We start from the raw sequence: 25,288 nt of genomic DNA on the forward strand, positions 1-25,288 counted from the left end.
TAAGTGGGAAAGGAAAAACAAAAGTAAATAAATAAAAATGAATTAACATAGAATTCGAAGAATAATGCAAACATGAAAAAAACATTGAACCAAATCCACAACCAAAAGCAACACAACAAAAAAAAAAAAAAAATTGAAATATTTTCAATCTTGGTTCAAAATCTGATACAAAACACAACTAAATTCAAACTCTAATACAAAACACCCACGCACATAAAAAGCAAGTCAAAGAAGACGTTAATGCAGAACACTTAACAAAAAAGGGCAATCAGGATTAGTTTTCAAGAAACAAGCATTCCCTAAGGAATCAATTCCTTCAAATAAAAGGTTATGTCTCAAACTCGACCTGGAGCAGGACATCAACCTCCATAACCGGCATGTCCTTTTTCGGTTTCATTCAACACTGACAAGAGGGGAAAAAAATCAAAAGGGAAATTGAAACTAGAAACTAAAATGGGCAAAATACAAGATCAAGCAATATATCAAGTACCCTGAGATTAAAATACCGTCGTTAGTATGCTGTCTCTAGGGTTTAGCTAGTGATGAGACTAATGTACATTAGCAGGTAAACAAGATCACACCCCTTTGGTCTCTGATGTAAGAAGTCCCATTTTTTCAGTCAGATTATCCATATTCTGGGTTTTGTCCCATCCATTCTCAGTTGGCTGCTGCTTTTCATTTTCCATGGGCATTCCTGCACAAGTAGAATCCATTTCATCTGCCCCCGGGTTTTGTAAAACATCATCCCAATCCTTTAGAAATGCTTCTATGTCCGACGAAATATCATCAAAATCTATTGGCAATGACCCATTCATTACCAATGATGTGGGGTCCATAAATCCATCACCTACTTCAGATGCCATGTTTTCAATAAATCCAACACCAATGTCTTCAGCTGCCATGCTTTCTTCAGGAATATCCACTAAGCCTTCGGGTGACATATCTGCTAGTTGAGAAAGCTCTGGAATATTTACATTTGTCTGAGGTATGGGAATTGATGGGGACTCTTCTCCAACAAGGGCATTTACATCTGAGAATGGAGATCTCATAACTGTTCCAGGGTTTGCAGCCCGCAGAGGAGATTGTGTTTCAGAAATTGCAGAAGGCAAGCCATGCACTGAAGTTAGCGGGACCTCCTGAAGAGTCACTCCTGACACGCAGCTTGAAGAACTCCCACTGTCTATTGCACTGGATGATGATGAACCATCACCAATCAAGAAGTTATCAGAATTGTTATTAAAAGATTCCAACCGAGATGATGTATCTGTATTCATGATCTGCCTGAGCATTGCCTTTGCTGCTTCATTCATGGGAGGTTGATACTTAACAATCTGTCCATCAGGAGCATTAGAACACTCTCTCTCAGCAACACCTTCCCGCTTAAGTCTCCGTTTTTTGTTGACTTCAGTTATGCGCCTATTGCTCTCATTTTTCTGTACAAATTGAGTGAAGAAATCAGGGCTATGCATTGCCTTTGCAAGGAATGACATCATCTGTTGTTGCCGCTGCTCCATGCCGTGAAGACGCTGCACCATTGTTTGTAGCTGGTTATCAGTAGACTGCTGCTGCTGCCTCAACCTGATAAGTTCCTGCATAAGCACATTCTTGTCCCTTTTTAGCCTCTCAACCTCTTCCTCGAGGCCAAACTTCCCAACTTCTACACACGCACCCATTGAATTCTGTCCATGTGATGGCTGTTGCTGTTGATGACTATGTCCATGGGTAGGTTTACGCCGATTGATGCTCTTAAGGAGATGTTTTTTACCCCTCAAAAATCCCTCGTTCGCAAATTCCCAGCGGTCTGGATCAATCTTCCTAAATCCCTGTTCGAATAAAAATGGAGGGGGTCAATCAACAGGATGGAAAAGGAAAAAAGGAAGGGACTTTTTCATGATTTGGCATAGGAATGAAAGAAACAAAAGCAATATCAGGATAAGCAAACAAAAACTGATGAAGAAAATGGATCAAACACCTATCATTTATGAGAAATGCAAATTGATCAATGTAGTTGAAGAGAATAATTATTTAAGGCTCATTAGTGCATCCTGAAAATAAGCAAGGAAAAAATGCACATTCAGAAAGGTTCGTGACCTAGCTCAATGTGAACTGAAGGGGCTGTCATTCAACTTGAATCTCTTCATTTAGAAACTTCTCAACATCAACATTTTGAAGGAAATAGTTCTTTCATCCCCCAACACTTCCAGAAAAGTACAACACAATTATCCACTCCACAAACAAAATATGTAAACCAACCGACACTGCCTGCTCAAGCAATGTTTTCTGAAGAATCTGGCCTTGCAACACTTTTCCCATTTGATTCAGAGATAGTAGAAGGGGTAATTCAATGTTACAGAAATAGATAGATGTGTGGTACATTATTAAGGATCACATTCAGAAAAGATAAAAATACATTTAACCTATCATGAAATTCAGTCCCAATCTAATCTGTCTAGTCCACAGGAAAGCGTAAACCAACAGAAGGTTCAAAAAAACTAACTTCATACGAGTTAGTTCTTCCTATGCAGTCTCTGACTCACTACATGGCCACCTTAGACATGTAAGGAGCCAAAAGTGTTTCATAGCTAGAGTCTAAGTCACCCCATTGGAACCACTCAACAAGTACACTCACTGCAAGCACCAAAAAGAGTCTACACATTGACGTCACACTTCTCCACATCCACAGATAATGAAAATTTCCAGGCTATGTCATTAGTGCAGTCCTTTCAAGATGAATAGCAAAAGAAGCTGCTCACAAGTTTTGCATCTCTGATTTTCTATACAAGCAATTTTGTATGCAGAATACAGATAATCTTTGAGTTTAAACTAAACTAAGTTTTCATAGAATACTATTTGAAATATCGCTCAATAAAATAACTGTTGAGAATATTGCGTTGAAGTATGGGAAAAATAGAACAAACTCTGGAAATCAAAAAACAAATAACCAAGATAAATGACACCAAGAATTTAAGTGGTTCGGCAATATGTACCTATGTCCACGGGACAGCAACAACAATCTTTCACTATATCAATAATGAGTACAACCAATAATCTTGCCAAATCTCTAGAACTAGGACTTGACGAAAAACCGGAAAGAACAAGAACAAGAAATACACTATCTCTTTTCCCTTCTCTCGCACACACTTTACAATATTCTCTCACTCTAATCCCTTGAGTGGTATACAATTTATTGTTTTGCTCCCTTTCATTCAAAACTAGTACAATAGCCCCTTATATAGACATAATACAGGTCTTCTTCAATAAGGATTATTAATCTTAATTGGAATCTAGTTATAAATCCTACTCCAATTGAGAAACTAACTCCAATTGGGAAAAAAACTCCAATTGGGAAAACAATTTAATCCTCTAAGACTATAATTTCTTATTTGGGACAACTTATCATGGGCTGGAAAAACCTAACAATAACAATGAGTACTATGGTGACAAATATCTAATTGACAATAACAATGAGTACTATGGTGACAAATATCTAATTGTTCTTTCTAAACATGTCTTACATGCTTTGCATGCAAAGTCACCATGGTCCAAAGACCAACCTTAATCCAACAGCCATAAAATAGGATAAAAGTATGAGACCTCTTATCTCACATTTCTAGCCAGAAAAGCCACAAATTCCTTTCACTATAGGGAAGACAGAAAAGCATAAGAATGAATAGCATCAGAATGAATAGGTAAATCACATAGAAAGACAATAGAATTATCCCACCTCATGCTTGGTAGAAAGGAAGAAGAGGAAGAGTGACAGGAAAAGAAAAAGTTGGCAATAATATTGCTTTCTTTTCCTTCTCCCAATCCTTCCATATTCAATGGAGCACTTCTCCCTAACCCTATTGCCATCCTTCTCATCTACATCCTACCAAGCATAGTGTTAGTCTAGTTCCCAATTGCCCATAAACAAGTAATACTCCTCAAATCAGGATCAGTATGTTCTCAGCAAGGAGCACTGTAAGGGGAAACCAAAGTAGCTCTACCATCAAATTTCAAACCATAGCAACCCAGAATCCATAACACAGCTACTGTCAAAAATACCTACTCCCAGTATATTTGTTTCTTGCGTGCAAATTTGCAGCGTTAACATTCAAGTCATATTCACCACGACCCCAAATTCATATGCTCAATGCTTGGTTACCGCATGCAAAATACTAGGCCTTTAGTCAACCAGCAGGTGACTTCCTGAATAAATCGTCCATTCAATGTAAGGCCTCTTCTCCTTGCCAAAGAGACTTGGAGAACATATTATCTTTCTTATCTTAAAAAACAATGTAAAGAGTGTTGAGAACTAAAATTCGAAGTGTTACATAAAAACGAAGCTTAAGGAGGAGATTTGCCATTAGCAAGGCTCACACAACATTAGCAAGCAACCACCCAACTAGCAGACATCCGTGCAAAAAGCATCTAACTAGAGCAAACTAAAGATGTTCACATCAACCGTAATGGAAAGGTTACCTAAAGCTCATGAAATACAAAAGCTCACACCATATGTTTCACATGGTAAGTACTTATGTTCACCAAATAGAACAACCTTCCAAGCCCATCCCAGTTAAAGCCAACTACAGAAAGCTACATAGGTAAGCACTTAAGCGATGATGGAAAAGGTGGTCTTCTCTTAGTTTTCCGTGCCACTGTGATGGATAATCAGCACTATTTTCTCACTAGTACTTAGTTTGAACCACAAATGTTTTGAAGAACTTCAATACAGTGAAAAGCCCATTACTGAAAGAAATTAAGACCAATAAACAATGTAGATCATTATCATCAATGGTGAATATCTTGAAGCGGCCAACCTACATAAAGCTGGAGGCAACTAAGTTAACCCAAGTTTACTTGGTCTCAACATCATATTAAAGAAGAATATGTTAGATATCTGTAATTTTAACCACTTTTTCTATTTGTATTCATACTTCCAGCAACATTTCTGTGAATGAACTAGTGGTATTTCTACCAACATTGATATCTTCAACCATGATAACAATGCACACAGTAATGGTCTTTACAAACCCAATGACACTGTTAGAGCCCAAATGAATTATCCATCACATGTCAGCGCAGGTATTTGCTATCATAAGACAAAATAACCATAAGCATACAGCGTAGCAAGTTACCATGTATAATGCCTAGACAGAATTATGACCCAACCTACAAGGTTACTAGACACTTATCTGCCTGCTCTGTCATCGGCAGCTTAAAGGTTTGACTATCTACATTTATAATTAACCTTGTAATGCACTCATTTTCTCCATTTTATCCCACTTTCTGCTCCAGCTGGTTGCTGAGACAATGCAGGAAGAAGAGAGATCAAACTTTCGAATCGCACATTCTTTAATGGTATTAGTTGCCCGGAAAAAAATAAAAACAAAATCAAAAGCTTCCACTCCCAAAAACGAACAAACGCAAAAGAAAAATCCCAACACTCCAAACATATTACCCTGAATTTTATAGCAACTAAATGGGGGATTCTAGTCATTCATCCAAAGACTTAACCAGAAAATATAGAGTCCTTTCAGCACAATCATATGATATGCTAAATCGGTTTACATTTCGGTAACCTATATACAGATGCAATCTCACAACACTGACCAAAATCAATCACCAATAAAAGCATACATTAAACACTGAGTAACTAAGAGCGGGAGAGAGAGAAAGAGAGAGAGAGACATACGTAGGTGTTCAACTGCCTAACAAAGCTAGAGAAGTTATTGTGCTTGAAGTACTTGGGCAGGAGGTCCCTAGCGAACTCCGGCGGGTTCCAAACCACGAAGCTGTTGTTGGTGGGGCTCCAGGACACGACCGGGTCGGTAGCCGGGTCGTCCACCATGTCGTACGTCTTGCTCAGGAACGGCGGCGGGGCGTTGGAGTTCAGTAAGGGCGCCGGCGCCGGAGCCGAACTTAAACCCGAATCCGCCTGGTGTGCGCCGCCGGCCGCTGGTATCTCGTCGCCGTTGTTGTTATTAGCACCCTCCATATCGGCGTGGAACAAACTGATTGTAGAATTGAAAAATAAAACAATGAGAAAGAAATGGGGATTGTTGGCTAGGGATTCTCAGAAGCCATTAACATGGTAGAGAGAACTTGGGTTTAAAACCCTAGCCTGCTTCTTCTATTCTATCAGAGAGAGAGAGGGAGGGAGAGGGGGAGAGAGAGAGAGAGAGAGAGAGAGGAGTCGGTGTTGTGTACGGACAGTGGGTGGGAGTGGCGAAGGATAGGGTAGGGAGGTAGACAAAGGGGAGACCGGCGCACGAAACGGGGACGAACAATTTTCCTCTTCGGGAGTCTGGGGGACGGATGATGTTCCTCCACCTTTCCAATGTTATGAAAAATAGTCAAATTTTCAACATTCAAAATTTTTTATTTTGGGTCAGCAACATTTACGATTTTAACTTAAAAAGATTTAGATTTTAACTTATGAATAGTTTTTCTTCTATAATGATTGTGGGTTAAATTTTAGAAACATTAACGAAAAGCTTCTGGTATTGTTCACTTTAACAAAAAGTTATATTTTTACACTAAAAAGTCAATCTTAGTACTATTCACTTTACATTTTATTTTGTCCTTATCGTTAAAACTCAAAGTTTTCAAACTATTTTCATTAGTTTTCCTTTAAATTTTAGACTGAGATTATTAAAGATGAATTTAAGCTAAATTTTTTTCAGTAACTTTTTTTAAAGTAAAATTTATTTAGATTATTATTATTTATTTTTATGAACATTTTAACTTAAAAATATCTAGGATTTAAAATAAACTAGGAGTAGTATAATTTCCATGGTAAATATAAACCATATATACAAGTTGTTAGAGCCCGTCCTGGAAATTCAAGTATTTTAATTTGCAAAGACGCGAAATGACCAAAATGAAGAATAAGTGTTGACTTTGGTTGACCTTTGAGCCCGTGACACATGTGACCTATCAAATTAGCATATTCTCATAGTCCTTGATGATACGAATACGTGATCGCAATTTGATCAAAATTCGGAGTTACGATGACGATTCTACCGAACTACAAAGTTCAAGGGTATTTTAGTAATTTTAATCCTCTAAATATTTTCCTTTTTATTTTTTTAATCATGTTTGGGTTTTGGGTCCAATGGGGCTCACCCACTATATTCTCTATGTCTATCACTCTTCCATTACGACTCCACCTTATTTCTCTCTCATTTCTCATTCTTCTCCGAGACAACACACAAACACCATAGCGGCTTCGCCACCATTCACCATCAAATCAATCCACCCCAACCACCATCACTACTTTCCCGGTAATTTTCTCGTTGATTCCGACCAAAGAAAGCCATGTGGTTACGACCAGTGGATTTCTCTCGTCGAGTAGATGGATTTAGACATATTGCATGCATGAAATGGTTGAGATTTGATGTAGGTCATTGATACGGAAACCTTTTTAGTTTCCGACGAGTTACCTGATATCCGACGAGGAGGTTCCAACCAAATGGCAAGGAATGTTCGAGTGTGATTTTTTATCGTTGTATTTGTCTCGATGCAAAGAGCTAAACCCAACTCCTTGAACAGAGCTTGGATGACGGATGGTGGAGAGGTGACGACGCGACAAAATTTGGCAAAATCTACAAAAATCGGTAATTGCAGTGACAACCAGTTCAAGTGCTTGAACCAAAATATTCCAAGATATATTCTTTCTGAATATTCTGTTAGATACTAACGAAATTTTGTCTCGTGACAAAATATTCCTTTCTATGGTCGTACCTCCGCCACTGGTGTATGTTGGCGTGTGGAAACGCGTTGTCCCCTTCTGCAGGCGTGTGGCGGTGCATGGAGGTGTTTGGCAACCTCTCGCTGCCACGTGGTGGTGCGTGGAGGCACATGCGTCATTGCGTAAGAGAATTAAGGTCCCTTATTTGGTTTATTGACGTGCTAAATCAAATTCCACTTTTCGTTTTTCCACTAGTTTAGTATAGTTTCTTCAATCATCATATTTTGTGCAAATACGTGATTTTACTTTTGTCTGTATTATTTATTAGTGTGGTTTCATATTTAGGTGAAAACATATATCAAGGACCTTCGAAGCCCCCGAGGTGGCTTCGATTAGAGAACATGTTTGTGAGTGAGTTTTTCTTCCTAAACCATTCTTCCTAAACCATCATATTATATGTTTTCTGAAGTGCTTTTATGATATGCTTTCACATCATCATTTGCTTTACTTTTACCGCTTTTGCAAAGTTTTATGTGATCTTGATGGTTGTAATCAATATGCTTTGTGAACTTTTATTGGGAAACATTTTACTACAATGCATTGCTTTCTTGGGAATTATAATGGTCTTGCGATATTATGATTGGTGATATGTTGATTTGAGTTATTATCCATGGAATGTTTTCATGTGATTTTCTTGTTCATTCTGTATGTGTTACACATTGTCCATAGATTCTTTATTTATTTTAGGGACACTTTGGATGCGGTCCCTATCTATCAATATTCTTTGATTGAAACCTTGTTAGTTTTTAGTTTTTGATTGAGGTCCCTGATATTAATGTAATAATGTAAGTTACTATATTTTTTTAATTAAAAATTAAAAATTAAAAATTTTAATTGTTTATATTAATGAGATTTTAAATAAAACCCATAATTTATGGGATTAAAAATAATAAAATTTAAATTATTCTCTCTATTATATTGTGTGTGTGTATACATATATGTATAGGTACATTAACCAAAATTAACAAAAAAAAGTTATTGTACCAAAACATGGATACATTCTCAAATCAACGAAAAAGAATGTACCCATATAAGTTTAAACATGGATTAAAAAATTTGAATGGATTTTATATTAAAAAAGGGTACATTTTACATATAACAAATTGATATATTTGAGAATGGGTACATTTAAGATTAAAAAAATTGAAAAATTATATGAATGGGTACATTTAAGATTAAAAAATTGAGAATCTTTTTATATATAAAAAAAAACTAATAGGTACAAACTTAATTTAATTTAATTTTTTATTATTTTGGAAATGTTTGAATTGAAAATTAATTAGAAGTTTAATAGAGGTGTGAGTATTAAACCCTAAATTAATTACTAATTTTTATATTAAAAAATTATATAATAAACATGTAAATTCATTATCACATTAATGCTAAGGACTTGAATCAAAATTTGAAAACTAATAAGGTGTTAGTCAATGAACAATAAAAACTAGGGACCGGATACTAATTTTTCCTTTATTTTATCTATCAACTAGGTTCCTTGTACAACCTCCCCACTTGGGGACACAACCTAAAACCAAATTCCATTTTTATATCACATCGATCAGAGCCTAACTGTAATGCACACATCTATAAACCGCAAATTATGCGTTGTACCATTTATAACCAATAGTAATGTTATACAATTTATTATAATTTAATAAGAACAAGTAGAAGAAAAACTACCCTACAATGTAGGATGTCCGCACTATTGCCACGCCCACTCGCCTTTCTCAACGTACGCCTTGCACTTGCTATGACTTGAGGGGGCACAAAACAAAATGTGAGTTGATCAAAATTATTAATCAAGTAAAATCATTTACTAACCCTTGTTTTGTAAAACATATATAGTTGGAAAAATTGTATAATAGTATTTACTACTATAATAGTAAATGAAAATCACAATCAAATCATCAATAAAAAACACTCAAGTGATAGTTTAGAAATCATACATGTATTCAAATAATCACACTAGCATCTACTATCATAAGTATTGCATGCAGGGTATACTAGCCTCTACCAGCTAAGTTCTCTACTGGTAATAATATTATTCCTAGCTTCTACTAGAAAAGTAACACGTGCAAATAACCTGCAAATTTCTAGTTTCCTTAAGCTTGTCTCAGATCGAGCCTTTTATGCCCCTTTCTTCCTCTGTTGCTAATCCCTGTCGTCATTTCTTCGCTGCCGACATTTAATACTAGGCCCATCACGTGTCTCCCATCGGCGGTGCACTTTGGTGTTAGGGGTTATTAAAGTGTTTAAACATTAATTGGTATGATTATGGGGGCACTCTCACTCATCCCTATTTTTCGTTCATGCAGCTTGTTTGTGGGTTCTTTCTTTTGATTGTGGACTTGCTCTTTTTAGGCATAAATATTGTATTTTCTTTTAGACTATGCTTGTTTTTGGACTCGTTTCATTTACTCCAAGAATCTACAAGTCCAATCGTTGACTCCTACCCATGCGTCACTTTCAAGGTATAAAATATCGATGATCTCGGAAATATCGGTAGTCCAAAAACACGGAAATTTCGGGATATTATTGATATATTTAAAAATTGAATAAAAACCACAGAAATTATAAGAAAAACTTGAAAATTTTCATTGAAACTTTGCAGGATGTTTATTTAGTTAATTATCTATTAGTTTATCACAAAAAAATTGGAAGGAAATGCATTGCATGATGGATTTAACTGATTTAAGTTGATTATATAGCGAGCTGACAAACATTGTAAGTGCAGAAAATATGTAGTAATTAATGAAAGAAGTTTAAATATACCATAATCATTTATTTATATATAATGAATTAGTACAATATTTTACACTTCATACATTGCATGGTAAGATACATGAATGACTTAGTACCACATAGAGTTCATCAAGGTCTAAAATATCGATGATATCGGAAATATCGGTACTCTAAAAACACGAAAATTTCGATGAAAATATCGGGATAATATCGATATTTTAGACCTTAGTCACTTTAGCTGAATTCCAACCGTCCATTCTTCCATCTCACACGCGCTTCTTTGCCCTGCGCGAAGCCGCATCCCGCCCATAGATTATGCCACGTGTACGCCGGTTACTTTATCCGTCCCCGACTTTAGTAACCCTAGTCGAATCTATATATATCCACACCTCTCGTCTCCCTCTCTCTCTCCCTCTCCCTCTCTTCCGTCTGCAATTTTCGATTTCTTCAAAGCTCTAAAACAACGAAGAAACTCTCTCTTTCTCTCTCTCTTCCGTCTGCAATTTTTGATTTCTTCATAACTCGAAAGCAACGAAGAAACTACCAATTAGGGTTTCGTCTTCGGAGCTCCGATTTTGTATGCGGGATTATATGAGTGTTTTGTATAGCATTCTGTGGATTCGTTGTGTTGCGATTCAATGGCGGAGCGGAGGTTCGGTATAGGCTATGCTTTGGCGCCCAAGAAGCAGCAAAGCTTCATCCAAGAGTCGCTGGTCGACCTAGCCAAATCGCGGGGCATCGATCTCGTTCGGATCGACACTGAGCGCTCGCTGGCAGATCAGGGGCCGTTCGACTGCGTGCTGCACAAGCTCTACGGAGACGATTGGAGGCGGGAGCTGGCGGAGTTCAGGGTCAAGAACCCTGACGGGGTTATAATCGACGCGCCAGAGGCGATCGAGCGCCTGCACAATCGGATTTCCATGTTGCAGGTGGTTTCGGAGCTGAGAATCGAGCACGAGAGCGACACGTTTGGGATTCCAAAGCAGATTGTAATATACGACAAGGAAACGCTGTTTGATCGCCAGGCGTGGGAGGGTCTAAAGTTTCCGGTAATCGCGAAGCCGCTGGTGGCCGACGGCAGCGCCAAGTCGCACAAAATGGCGCTGGTTTTCAACCACGATGGTCTCGACAACCTCAAGCCCCCAATTGTGCTTCAAGAATTTGTGAACCATGGCGGCGTCATCTTTAAGGTGTATGTGGTTGGAGGGTATGTCAAATGCGTGAAGCGTAAGTCACTTCCGGATGTTTCCGAAGAAGAGAAATTGGGGAGCTTGGATGGCTTGATGTCGTTCTCACAGATATCGAATCTTGCAAACAATGAGAGAACTGATGACAAGTATTACAAAATGATGCAGCTGGACGACACTGAGATGCCGCCGCAGAGTTTCATCACTGATATTGCAAGGGGCTTGCAGCAGGCAATGAAGTTGAACTTGTTTAACTTTGATGTGATTCGGGATGCGAGGTTTGGGAACCGCTATTTGATAATCGACATTAATTACTTTCCTGGGTACGCCAAAATGCCTGGCTATGAGACTGTGTTAACGGACTTCTTTTGTGACATTGTGCAAAAGAAAGAGAAAGATGGGGTGGAAAGCACTGGTTTGGACAGTTACGAGGTTCTTAGCTGCGACGATGAAGTGAGGAGGATTGTAAGTTGTGATGGAGATGATGGGGGTGATCTTAACGTAGAAGAGGAGAACCGAATTCAAGTTTAAAAGGCGGTGTGGCCTCTTCGTCTGATGGTTGGCTGGCAGGTTATTCGGTGATTCATGGACGAAGTTGAGCTGCACATTAGGTTTAGATAGCAGTTGGGGTACAGTGCTGAAGTGAGTAGGTTGGCTCTTGGTTTTAGCTTTAACTTCTTGACAACAAGATTACATGAAGTTCAGTGTCGATCGTGTATATTCCATCCACCAATGCTCTGGAGAAGGTACTTCTCAAAATACTCTGCTGAAGTTTTAGCCTTTTAGGAAAATCAAGTTGTAATCTGAGGCTTTAAAGTCTTTCCTTGCCTAGAAGCTGTTTTAGTTTGTGCCATAGGCACCATTTAGTTAATGGATTTTGGCCTTTTTGTTAATGATTTTTTCATTTTTATTCTTTTATGCTTTTTAGTTTCTGTTGAATTTATCAAATTTATGATACTTTTTTCTCCTGTTCTTGAAGTATTTTGTTCTCCTGTTGTTTAATGCGGCTTGAATGGATTGCATCAAAAGGTATCTAATTAATGCTCTGTCGATCAAATTTTTTCAGGAAAACATTTGACACAGTAACTTTCTTTGTAACCCTTGGTTCGTTTTGTATGTTGGAATCCTCATGTCTAAAAAAGGGAAAGAGGAGACATAATAGATGGAAATACTTTCATGAAATTCCATGTCTAGCTCTTACGATTCGACCCTCACTTTTGTCATTACATTGCCTTTTCTGTTGTAGGCTAGTGATCCATGGTCTTTCTCATGCCACCTGAGAATCAGAAAGTTTATTAATTATTAAACTCTTTGTTTTTAGTTTGAAATGCTAGTGTTATTTTGGACTATTGGATAAAAGAAATGGTGGTTGCCCTAGGTTTTACTTTATTGGTCTGGCAAGAGGCATGTTCAGTTGCTTTGGTGTAATGTGTTACTTTCTGGTCAAACTTTTTGTCATATATACGCCACTTTGTATTAATTCATGTTAGGCGTTTAGCATTTTTTCGTATGTTTTGGAAGGTTATTAAAGATGGAGTGCATCTAGCGTGCCTTGGTGTTTTGATTTCACTAATAATAAAGTGCGATCCCAGATTCCCTTTTAAGGTTTTGTGTTGACTTCAGAGAAATGAACTCTGAATAACACACATATTTTGGCATTTATGTAAGGTTTAGTTGTTTTTAAGGTTTTGTGTCGACTTCAGAGAAATGAACTCTGAATAACACACATATATTATGGCATTTATGTAAGGTCTAGTTGTTTTGGATATTATTTCTTCGATTAGTTAGTTCTAGGGTTAAGGAATAGATAAGAATCATCAGGTGGTTGTTGAAACAAAGTGGACCCAAGATGAAATAAGTTTCTAGGTTGGATCTGTGTTTCTATTCACTAACGGTTTGTGTATTGACTTTGCATGCCAAGATGAAATAAGTTTTGGTGAGTTGTTATTAGTAACGGTTTCTTGCTGTATTATCCATATATACCATGCCGTTGGTGGTAGTATACGTTTAAGTAGTTTATAGATTTGTCACTAGGATTCCCCTGGCTTATACTCGTGTTAGTTCCTGACTTTTAACTGTGTTGTATGAGCACCATGTGCTGGCTAATATAGTATCCAATGGTAGAAGCACTATGTGCTCAATGTGTGTAGGATTCCAACGCGTGTATGCTAGTTGTTCAAAGTTCAGAATCGTGAGCTTTGCCCACAGTATTGAAGTGTATGGTTATTTTGTTAATTTGGTAGTAGGTGTCAAAAGCTAGGGCGTCATCCGTAAGTGGCGCGCTGTGTGGCCCGAGCACAGTGATAAGTGAGTAAGGGTCGCTGTATCTCCATCGGCACCCGGATGCAGTGTTAAATGAGCAAGGGGGCCATAGAAACTTCTTTTCGAACGACTCCACTCAAAGTTGTTTGGGAGCATATGCTCCTATCAACTTTACACGGGACACACAAAAGAAGTACTTTGATCCTATTAGACGGGGGAGGGTGAAGAAGATAGGACAGAAGGGTAGAGTTCAAGAGAGCAAAATGCGTTTAGGAACGTGGAATATAGGAACTTTAATGGGAAAATCTATGGAAGTAGTGGAAGTTATGGTGAGGAGAAGGATAAATATTATGTGCCTACAAGAAACTAAGTGGGTTGGTAGTAAAGCAAAGGATCTAGAAAACTCAGGGTTTAAACTTTGGTATTCGGGCACAAATAGAACGAGAAACGGTGTTGGCATCATCGTGGACAAGACCTTGACACAAGATGTTGTAGATGTAAAGAGGGTAGGAGATAGAATCATGGCAATCAAGATTGTAATAGGACAAGAACTTATCAATGTGATTAGTGCGTACGCACCTCAAGTAGGGTTGGATACGAGTTCGAAGGAGAAATTTTGGGAAGACCTTGGAGACTTGGTGCAAGGAATTGCTCAGACGGAGAAGTTATTTAGCGGAGGAGATTTAAATGGACACGTGGGCAGGGAGACAGACAACTATGGAGGTTTTCATGGTGGCCATGGTTTTGGGGAGAGAAACGAGGATGGGGAAGCTATCTTGGATTTTGCAATGGCATATGATCTCTTCTTAGCCAACACCTTCTTTAAGAAGAGAGAAGAACATGTGATCACCTACAAGAGTGGATCGTCAAAAACACAAATAGATTTTCTTCTAATGAGGAAAGGGGATCGTATAACTTGTAAGGATTGCAAAGTTATACCAGGAGAGCGTGGCTAATCAACATCGCTTGTTGGTGATGGATGTACATATCAAAAGAGTGAGACAAAAGAACAAGACTTGGAAGTGCCCAAGGACTAGATGGTGGAATCTAAAAGAAAAAAAACAAGCCATTTTCAAAGAGAAAGTAATCACCCAGTGTGTGTGGGATAGAGAGAGGGAAGCTAGCCAAATGTGGGATTCCATGGCTAGTTGTATCCGAAAAGTAGCAAAAGAGGTATTAGGAGAGTCCAAGGGCTTTGCCCCACACCAAAAGGAATCTTGGTGGTGGAATGAGGAGGTACAAACAAAGGTGAAGGCTAAGAAGGAATGTTGTAAAGCCTTATACAAGGATAGGACTGATGAAAATGGTGAAAGGTATAGAAAAGCGAAGCAAGAGGTGAAGAAAGCTGTGAGAGAAGCTAAGTTAGCGGCTTACGACGATATGTATAAACGACTAGATACCAAAGAAGGAGAGTTGGATATCTATAAACTAGCTAGAGTAAGGGAAAAGAAGACAAGGGACCTAAACCAAGTGAGGTGCATCAAGGATGAGGATGGAAAGGTTCTTACTACAGAGAACGCGGTTAAAGACAGATTGAGAGGTTATTTTCATAATCTTTTCAATGAAGGACATGAAAGGAGTGCTTCTTTAGGGGAGTTGAATAACTCAGAAGAGTGCAGAAACTACTCTTTTTATCGTCGAAACCGGAAGGAAGAAGTGGTTGTAGCTTTGAAGAAGATGAAACATAGAAAAGCAATAGGCTCAGACGATATACCAATCGAAGTGTGGAAAGTTTTGGGAGAGACAGGTATAACATGGCTCACTGACCTTTTCAATAGGATTTTGAAAACGAAGAAGATGCTAAATGAGTGGCGAACGAGCACTTTGGTGCCTATCTATAAGAATAAGGGCGATGTACAAAATTGTATGAACTATAGGAGTATTAAGCTAATGAGTCATACAATGAAGCTCTGGGAGAGAGTCATTGAGCATAGATTGAGGCAAGAGACACGGGTTTCGGACAACCAATTCGGGTTCATGCCAGGGCGCTCAACCATGGAGGCAATCTATCTCTTACGAAGATTGATGGAAAGATATAGAGATGGGAAAAAGGATTTACACATGGTCTTTATAGATTTGGAAAAAGCGTATGATAGGGTCCCAAGAGACATTCTTTGGAGGATTTTAGAGAAGAAAGGAGTACGAGTAACATATATCCAAGCTATAAAGGATATGTATGAAGGAGCACAGATTGCCGTAAGAACTCAAGAAGGACAAACTGAAAGCTTTCCCATAATTGTAGGATTACATCAAGGCTCATCCTTAAGTCCTTACCTTTTTGCGTTGGTAATGGATGAGTTAACAAGACATATTCAAGATGATATTCCTTGGTGTATGCTTTTCGCAGACGATATAGTGTTGATAGATGAAACTCAGGAAGGGGTAAATGCAAAGCTTAACCTTTGGAGAGAAGTGTTGGAATCTAAAGGTCTTCGCCTAAGCCGATCAAAGACAGAATATATGGAGTGCAAGTTCAGTGCAAATGGAGGCCAAAATGAGTTAGGGGTGAGGATCGGAGATCAAGAAATACCAAAGAGCGACCGTTTTCGTTACCTAAGATCTATCTTGCAAAAGAACGGAGAATTAGATGGAGATCTCAACCATAGAATACAAGCTGGATGGATGAAGTGGAAGAGTGCATCCGGCGTGTTGTGTGACCGCTGTATGCCACTGAAGCTCAAGGGAAAATTTTATAGGACGGCAATAAGGCCGGCGATGATGTGTAGCACAGAATGTTGGGCGGTGAAGCATCAACACGTACACAAAATGGGTGTAGCGGAGATGAGGATGCTTCGTTGGATGTGTGGGCACACGAGAAAGGATAAGATTAGGAATGAGGATATCCGGGGTAAAGTAGGAGTAGCTGAAATTGAAGGAAAGATGAGAGAAAATCGGTTACGGTGGTTTGGACATGTGCAAAGAAGGCCTACTGACGTTCCGATTAGAAGATGCGACTATGAGACAGAGGTTCAGGGCCGAAGGGGTAGAGGAAGACCTAGGAAAACTTTGGAAGAGACTCTAAGAAAAGACTTAGAGTACTTGGATCTAACGAAGGACATGACACAGGACCGAGCACAATGGCGTTCTAAGATTCATATAGCCGATCCCACTCAGTGACTTGGATTTTCCAAGTCTCCAACCGAGAAGTTTTCCTTACTCAGGAAATTAAGGGAACACTACCTCAACCTACATACTCCACTCACAAAGCTTCAACAAAAGAAAATTCAAAGAACTTAGCGAAGAAGGCTTTGGTGTATTTAACACAATACGTTGAAATGAAGGAAAACTTATTTATTGATATCCCCGATAAACTACAAATATGTACATATACATGAGTCAAAATAAACAAACAAGAGGGAGCCTTCACAAAGGTTGCTTAGGAGAAGTCTCAGCAGTCGGTAGAGCCCTAGAAAGAGAAGGCACCGGAGGGGGATCATTTCAGAGCCTCAGTACTGGACAGAACCCTAGAAGGAGGAGGCATCAGAGGTTGATCATTTGGAGCTTCATTACGCGGTACAGCCCCAGAAGACGAAGGCAATAAATGCCTTTGGAACAAACCCACAAATCTCTGATGATCAAGTAAAACCTGACCATCAGATTCCTTCATCTGGTCAAGCTTCCTCTTCATGTTTGTAGCATAGTCATGTGCGAGACGGTGCAACTGTTTATTCTCATGCTTGAGCCCTCTAATCTCATGTTTGAGACTCATCACTTCAGCCGCCAATGATTCAACTTGGCGGGTTCGAGCAAATAGGCGTTGGGCCATATTAGACACAGAACCCGCACACTGAACACTGAGAGCCAGAGAATCCTTAACAGCTAACTCATCAGACCATTTGGAAAGTAGTCTGTTATCTTTGGGAGTGAGAAGGTTCCTGGCCACCACCGCAGCGGTCATATCATTCTTCATCACGGAATCCCCAACGGTAAGAGGACCAGTAGGAGAGACGAATGATGGGCGCCATATGTTGTCTGGAGAAGGCGGGGCTGCCTCTTCAACAAGGTTCAAGTCAAAACGACGGTCAGAGGGGCCAGACATTTTCAAAGGTGTTGAAGAGAAAAGAGGTCAAACAAATCAAGATCTTAGAAGTGCAAGAATGGAGCTTCTACTGGTGGAGATTCAAGTGTGCTTTGGAACTTAATGCCAGCCCCTATAAAATCTGCACTCGACGGAGTTTCAGAAATCGAAGAGGCGCCTGCTCAGAAATTGAAGAGGCGTTTGCTTTCTCAAAAGCTGGGCTGCTCAAAGACCACGAAGGTCGATCTCAAAAATCGAAGAGGCGCTTGCTTTCTCAAAAGCTGGGCTGCTCAGAGACCACGAGGGCCGATCTCAGAAATCGAAGAGGCACCTACTTTTCCAGCCTTGTCAGCACCTATCACACGCACACTTAGCTTTGCGGAAATTATGGGCATTCTGTCTAAGACTTCTGGTGAAGTAGAAAGCACATGTCTTACTGTTCAATCACCCACTTCCCACACGCAATAGTAGCTCATGGGTACCACAAATAACTTTGCCAAAGTTCTCTGCCAAAGTTGAGCACGTGAAGCTTGCAGCTCCCACTACATCGCTCTGACCAAGAAGGGTAAAAGAATAGCAAAGAAACAGCACTAACAAAGTTTAGACACATAAATTTTGAAGGTTTAGCTACCATATTATTACCCACAAGGGTAAAGGAACAGTACCACTGCTGGATAATTGGAAAGTCTCTGTGTGTCAACCTCTGTGCTTCGTGGCAAGGTAGACTAGCAAACATGCCCAACCTTTACTCACATTCGAGAAAACACTCCCAACAAGATTGCTTGCTACAAAATCGAAGAGGCACCGTCCTCCGAATCTCGAGAGCCAGACTCCCAACATGACTACTTTCTCAAAAATCGAAGAGAGGGTAAAGGAACAGTACCATTGCTGGATAATTGGAAAGTCCCTGTGTGTCAACCTCTGTGCTTCGTGGCAAGGTAGACTAGCAAACATGCCCAACCTTTACTCACATTCGAGAAAACACTCCCAACAAGATTGCTTGCTCCAAAATCGAAGAGGCACCGCCCTCCGAATGTCGAGAGCCAGACTCCCAACATGATTACTTTCTCAAAAATCGAAGAGACACCGCTCTCCGAATCTCGAGAGCCAGACCCCCAGCATGATTGCTTTTTCAAAAATCGAAGAGACACCGCTCTCCGAATCTCGAGAGCCAGACCCCCAGCATGATTGCTTTCTCAAAAATCGAAGAGGCATCGTTCTCCGAATCTCGAGAGCCAGATCCCCGATAGGATTGCTTGTTCGAAAACCGAAGAGGCAACACTTTCCCAACTGCAAGAGCCGGATCTCCTTGGATAAAGCTGTCTGTAATCTTCACACGCAACATCAGCTTTCCAGATACCACAGACCACTTTTTCAAAGTGCTCTGACATAGTTAAAACATGTGAAGCTGGTAGCTCCCACTACCGTGCTATGACCAAGCAGGGTAAAGGAATAGCATTACTACTTGTTGTTAAGGAGACTCCTATATATGTCGACCTCCATCCCCAACGGACAGACAGACCTGCAAAAATGCTCAACCCTTCCTCATATCTAAGAGGGCACTCTCAACGAAGCCTTTCGAAATATTCAGCTTTCTTTCCTCCCGATAATACCTCTGCAAACAAGCTATACTAGAGCAAGAATATCTCATATCATCAGGGTTAAAAGCAAGAGTATCCCATATCATGTTTTTTCCCTGTCTTTTCCTTTGGCCTTGTTCTTACCTGCAAGACAAGGAGAAAAAGAGCAATTAGTCAGCACTTGGAATCAAGCTTCCAGCCAGGAACTGATTGCCTGGAACTTACTTACCTGGCATTGCTCTCGAGTACTCATCTTCAACATCTTATGCTTCCAGGGAAGATACCGCATCTGCCTGAGGAACAGATAGGGCAAGTGAGAAGGATACAAGGAAGCATGTGGAGACAAGCGTAACAGCACATGTGCCGATACATCCATTACTCTGTCAAAGCAAAAGTATCCCATATCAGCAGGGTCGAACGTACTCTAGATTTGATGGACTTGTTTTGACCCTCAAATTCTTCAGTTGGCCTTATACTCTGGAGGAAACCAGAAAACCCTCCAGCTCAGTTCAAGAATAAGCCTGTGGAAAGTTACTTCTTCAAAAGCAAAAGCATCCCATATCATTTCTTCTCATTTTTCTTCTCTTTATCCTTCATGCTGCCTGCAAGATAGGGAGAATGTGAACAATCAGCCAGAGCTCTGATTGCTTACCTTGTCTGTCACCTCTTTCAGCAGATCCCCTAGCTCGGCGACTTGGGGGACTCCTACTACATGGTTTGTATCGCGCTTGACCAAACCTGAAACTACAAGTAAGCTTCAAGTGAAATTGATACATTACCTTGTGTATCTCTACCAGTTAAAGATACCACCCCTGGATGGAGGAAGAGTACTTCCAGAGAAGATGCCACATCTACCTATGAGACAGATAAGGCAAGTCAAGACGATACCACTTCGATACTTAGAAGTTTCGTGATTACGAGATCATTCTCCTACAATATTTGCTAATGTCATTTGTACTAAATCTTTCACCTGTACTCATTAAAGGAGAGCTTGAACCTATGTACTTGTGTAAACCCTTCACAATTAATGAAAACTCCTCTATTCCGTGGACGTAGCCAATCTGGGTGAACCACGTACATCTTGTGTTTGCTTTCCTATCTCTATCCATTTATATACTTATCCACACTAATGATCGGAGCAATCTAGCGAAGATCACAAAAAGCGACCGTTTTCGCTACCTAGGATCTATCGTGCAAGAGAACGGAGAATTAGAGGGAGATCTCAACCATAGAATACAAGTTGGATGGATGAAGTGTAAGAGTGCATCCGGCGGGTTGTGTGACCGTCGTAGGCCACTGAAGCTCAAGGGAAAATTTTATAGGACGGCAATAAGGCCAGCGATGTTGTATGGCACAGAATGTTGGGCGGTGAAGCATCAACACGTACACAAAATGGGTGTGGCGGAGATGAGGATGCTTCGTGGGTTGTGTGGGCACACGAGAAAGGATAAGATTGGGAATGAGGATATCCGAGGTAAAGTAGGAGTAGCCGAAATTGAAGGAAAGATGAGAGAAAATCGGTTCCGGTGATTTGGACATGTGCAAAGAAGGCCTACTGACGCTCCGGTTCGAAGATGTGACTACGGGACAGAGGTTCAGGGCCAAAGGGGTAGAGGAAGACCTAGGAAAACTTTGGAAGAGACTTTAAGAAAAGACTTAGAGTACTTGGATCTAACGGAGGACATGACACAAAACCGAGCGCAATGGCGTTCTAGGATTCATATAGCCGACCCCACTTAGTGGGAAAATGCTTTGTTGTTGTTGTTGTTGTTGTTAGTAGTAGGTGTCAAAACCACATTGCTTAGAGGAGACTAGGTTGCATAGGAACAATTTTCTTATGTCATTTCCCCTCTCCAGTTACCCTCTTTCAAATACAAAAAGAGACAATACTGGTACCTGGGGAGTGGAAGCCACATATTAATGTGGTAAAAATGATAGTGGTTTGTAAGTGAAAAATCTCGGCTCAGTGAGTTCTTTCTTCCGTGATGAACTGTTGGCACCAGTCCTACATTTTGTCACTGTGGACTGAGGAGAAAGTGGGGCTGAGTGGGAAAAGTTGGAATGCAATTGAATTTGTGTAGTCAACAACAAACATATTAAATGCTTTGCAAGGATAAGTCAACATCCAATTGCTGAAAATATCTCTCCTAGTGGCTTACTTCCTTTGTCTGAAATCCATGCTTCAGCCTGTAATGCTCCACAGTTGTGGAATTAATAATATTAGAGTTAATTCTTTGCAGTGAACCTTGTAGTGGGACTGGTTTCTCTAGTACTCATTTGTCCTGGCCAATTCGATGACCCATCCTTTGCTGTTCTAAGATGAGCATTCCTACTCTATTTTTCTCTTATCACCGATGAGTTATCTGTCTTTTAGTTTTCTGTATCCTGTTTCCAAGAAGATTGGTGAACTAAAACTCTAGATGTCGGTTAATTGGAGATAATTGATGCAGAATAGATACTTCTCAAAGTGTGCCTTTAAGGATTTTGATTGATACACATTTGACATGATACTTTCTGGATTCTTCCGGGTGCATATCCAAATACTTCACAAACATATACGGAGTTGGCGGAAGGTTTGTACTTTGCTTTTTTCTTTATTTTCCTTCTTTGTTCAGTTAGTTATTAGTTTCTTTTTCAAGTCACTCTTGTTTTAATGTGATTAAGTGTTGATCTGTGAAGGATAGAATAACCTTTGTCTATCACGTCCGTAAGTTGTATTTGCCTACTTACTGTGAGTTTTCATGAAATGTGTTGATGCACAAAATCAATGAGGACTTTGGTACAACAGAAAGTGTCAAGTTTGTGACATTCGCTAGATTGCTCCGGTTATTAGTGTGGATAAGTATGTAAATGGATAGAGATAGGGAAGCAAACACAAGATGTACGTGGTTCACCCAGATTTGCTATGTCCACGGAGTAGAGGAGTTCTCATTAATTGTGAAAGGTTTACACAAGTACATGGGTTCAAGCTCTCCTTTAATGAGTACTAGTGAATGATTTAATACAAATGACATTAGGAAATATTGTGAGAGAATGATCTCTATTTATAGAAGAGAGTTTCTAGTTTCATTCTGATATTGACACGTGTCGTGTTGTGATTGACTTCTGATGTTGACACGTGTCGCGCTATGATTGGCTTCTGATGTCGACACATGTCGCACTGTGATTGGCCTTCTGGTTGGAGGGAAACTCTTCTGGGTCCTTGACGGCATAACGTTGACTGGTGCTCAATAGTTTCGGGATTGGTCAAGTATGGTGTAAACAGTGCTCCCCTAAGTCCCCGAGTGAGGGAAGCTCCTCGGTTGGGGACTTGCAAAATCCAAGCAGCTGAGTAATCACGAAACTTCTAAGTACCGAAATGTGGTATCGTCTTCACTTGCCTTATCTGTATCATAGGTAGATGTGGTGTGCTTCTCTAAAAGTACTCTTTCTCCATCTAGGGGTGATATCTTTAACCGGTGGAGATGCATAAGGTAATGTATCAATTTCACTTGAAGCTTACTTGTAGTTTCAGGCTTGGTCAAGCGCGATACAAACCATGTAGTAGGAGTCCCTCAAGTCGTCGAACTAGGAGATCTGCCGAATGAGGTAACAGACAAGGTAATCAATCAAATTTCCAAGCAAGCAACCTGGATCTGAGGTTCAACTTCGGCTTCCGGTTGATTGTTCTCATTCTCCTTGTGTCGTAAACAGCAACAAGGATAAAGAGAAACAAATAGAGAAGAGATGATATGAGATACTTTTGCTTTTGAAGAAGTAACTTTCCACAAACTTATTTTTGAACTGGGCTGGAGGGTTTTCTGGTTTTCTCTAGAGTATAAGCCTGACTCAAGAATTTGAGGGTCAAAACAAGTCCATCAAATCTAGAGTACGTTTGACCCTGATGATATGTGATACTTTTGCTGTTGACAAAGTAGTGGATGTATCGGCACATGTTCTGTAACGCTTGTCTCCACATGCTTCCTTGTATCATTCTCACTTGTCCTATTTGTTCCTCAGGTAGATGTGGTATCTTCTTTGGAAGCATAAGATGTTGAAGATGAGTACTTGAGAGTAATGTCAGGTAAGTAATCAAGCAAGGGGTTCTAAGTAGTCAGTTCCTGACTAGAAGCTTGATTCCAAGTGCTGACTGATTGCTCTCTTTCTCCTTGTCTTGCAGGTAAGAACAAGGCCAAAGGAAAATACAAAAAAAAAAGCATGATATGAGATACTCTTGCTTTTAACCCTGATGATATGAGATAATCTTGCTCTGGTGTGGCTTGTTTGCAGAAGTATTATCGAGAGGAAAAAAAGCTGAGTATTTCGAGAGACTCTGCTGAGAGTGCCCTCTCGGATTTAAAGAACAGTTGAGCATTTTTTTTATTTGCAGGTCTACCTGACTATGGAGGATGGAGGTCGACATATATAGGAGTTTCCCTAACAACAAGTAGTGCTATTCCTTTACCCTTCTTGGTTATAGCGATGTAGTGGGAGTTGCAAGCTTCACGTGTTTTAACTTTGTCATAGCACTTTGAAAAAGTGGTCTGTGGTATCTGGAAAGTTGATGTTGCGTGTGAAGATTGCAGATAAGCTTTATCCAAGAAAATTTGGCTCTCAAAGTTCGGAGAGCGGTGCCTCTTCGGTTTTCAAACAAGCAATCCTGTCGGGGATCTGACTCTCGAGATTCATAGAATGGTGCCTCTTCGATTTTTGAGAAAGCAATTCTGTTGGAAGTATGACTCTTGAGATTCGGAGAGCAGTGTCTCTTCGATTTTTGAGAAAGTAATCCTGTTGGGAATCTGGCTCTCGAGATTCGGAGAGCGGTGCCTCTTCGATTTTTGAGAAAACAATCATGTTGGGAGTCTGGCTCTTGAGATTCGAAGAAAGGTGCCTCTTCGATTTTTTAGCAAACAATCTTGTTGGGAGTGTTTTCTCGAATGTGAGTAAAGGTTGGGCATTTTTACCAGTCTGCCTTGCCACGGAGCACAGAGGTTGACACACATTGAAACTTTTTAGTTATCAAGCAGTGGTGCTGTTCCTTTACCCTTGTGGATAATAGTAGGGTAGCTGGACCTTCAAAATTTATGTGTCTAAACTTTGTCAGAGATCTTTGGCAAAATTATTTGTGGTACCCGATGAGTTGATGTTGTGTGTGGAAAGTGGTGCCTCTTCGGAATCTGGAGAGTAGTGCCTTTTCGATTTTTAAACCAACGGTCATGTTGCCCTTTCTTTTATAAGGGCACCAATTATGTGTAAGAAGTACATTCAGAGAGTTATTGCTTGTAGGAATTTTTCCCTTACTTCAGAGATTTATTGTACCTCATTTCTCCTTCATCATTTTTGAGAATTTCTGGCCAATCCGACTGTCGTTTTGACTTGAACTTTGGTGAAGAGGCAGCCATGCCTTCTCAAGACAACATATGGTGCCCATCCTTCTTATCCCTTACTGGTCCTCTTACCGTTAGGGACTATGTGATGAAGAATGATATGACCGCTGCAGTGGTGGCCAGAAACCTTCTCACTCCCAAAGATAACAAACTACTTTCCAAACGGTCTGATGAGTTGGCTGTTAAGGATTCTCTGGCTCTCAGTGTTCAGTGTGCAGGTTCTATGTCTAATATGGCCCAATGCCTATTTGCTCGAACCCGCCAAGTTGAATCATTGGCGGCTGAAGTGATAAGTCTCAAACAGGAGATCAAAGGGCTCAAGCATGAGAATAAACAGTTGCACAGGCTCTCACATGACTATGCTACAAATATGAAGAGAAAGCTCGACCAGCTGTAGGAAT

General features: G+C 39.9%; 2 protein-coding genes and 1 long non-coding RNA gene across 3 annotated transcripts; 1 reads left to right on the plus strand and 2 right to left on the minus strand.

Moving 5' to 3' along the window:
* Window positions 1-251: 251 nt before the first annotated feature.
* Window positions 252-6,341, minus strand: LOC126608474 (heat stress transcription factor A-1d-like). The gene is made up of 2 exons (XM_050276371.1): window positions 5,678-6,341; window positions 252-1,823 (listed from the first exon to the last, which is right to left on the minus strand). The coding sequence occupies exons 1-2, from the start codon at window positions 5,978-5,980 to the stop codon at window positions 576-578; spliced, it is 1,551 nt and encodes a 516-aa protein (XP_050132328.1). The 5' UTR covers window positions 5,981-6,341; the 3' UTR covers window positions 252-575.
* Window positions 6,342-10,866: 4,525 nt separating this feature from the next.
* On the plus strand, window positions 10,867-12,639 carry LOC126608475 (inositol-tetrakisphosphate 1-kinase 1-like). Its single transcript, XM_050276372.1, has one exon. It carries the CDS (start codon window positions 11,113-11,115, stop codon window positions 12,190-12,192), a length of 1,080 nt encoding a protein of 359 aa, XP_050132329.1. The 5' UTR covers window positions 10,867-11,112; the 3' UTR covers window positions 12,193-12,639.
* Window positions 12,640-18,418: 5,779 nt separating this feature from the next.
* On the minus strand, window positions 18,419-20,300 carry LOC126608479 (uncharacterized). Its single transcript, XR_007617880.1, has 3 exons — window positions 19,945-20,300; window positions 19,751-19,814; window positions 18,419-19,665 (listed from the first exon to the last, which is right to left on the minus strand). It is a non-coding gene; the product is annotated as an uncharacterized LOC126608479 (long non-coding RNA).
* Between the last annotated feature and the right edge of the window lie 4,988 nt (window positions 20,301-25,288).

Source organism: Malus sylvestris, chromosome 16 (assembly GCF_916048215.2).
Source record: "Malus sylvestris chromosome 16, drMalSylv7.2, whole genome shotgun sequence".
NCBI classification, from domain to species: Eukaryota; Viridiplantae; Streptophyta; class Magnoliopsida; order Rosales; family Rosaceae; genus Malus; species Malus sylvestris.

What these genes read in the sequence shown, in the direction of transcription:
- LOC126608474 (XM_050276371.1), bottom strand. Translation starts at nt 5,980, where the DNA reads ATGGAGGGTGCTAATAACAACAACGGCGACGAGATACCAGCGGCCGGC. An exon ending in TTAGGCAGTTGAACACCTAC is followed by an intron (nt 1,824 to 5,677) that starts GTATGTCTCTCT and finishes TTATTCGAACAG; the next exon opens with GGATTTAGGAAGATTGATCC.
- LOC126608475 (XM_050276372.1), top strand. Translation starts at nt 11,113, where the DNA reads ATGGCGGAGCGGAGGTTCGGTATAGGCTATGCTTTGGCGCCCAAGAAG.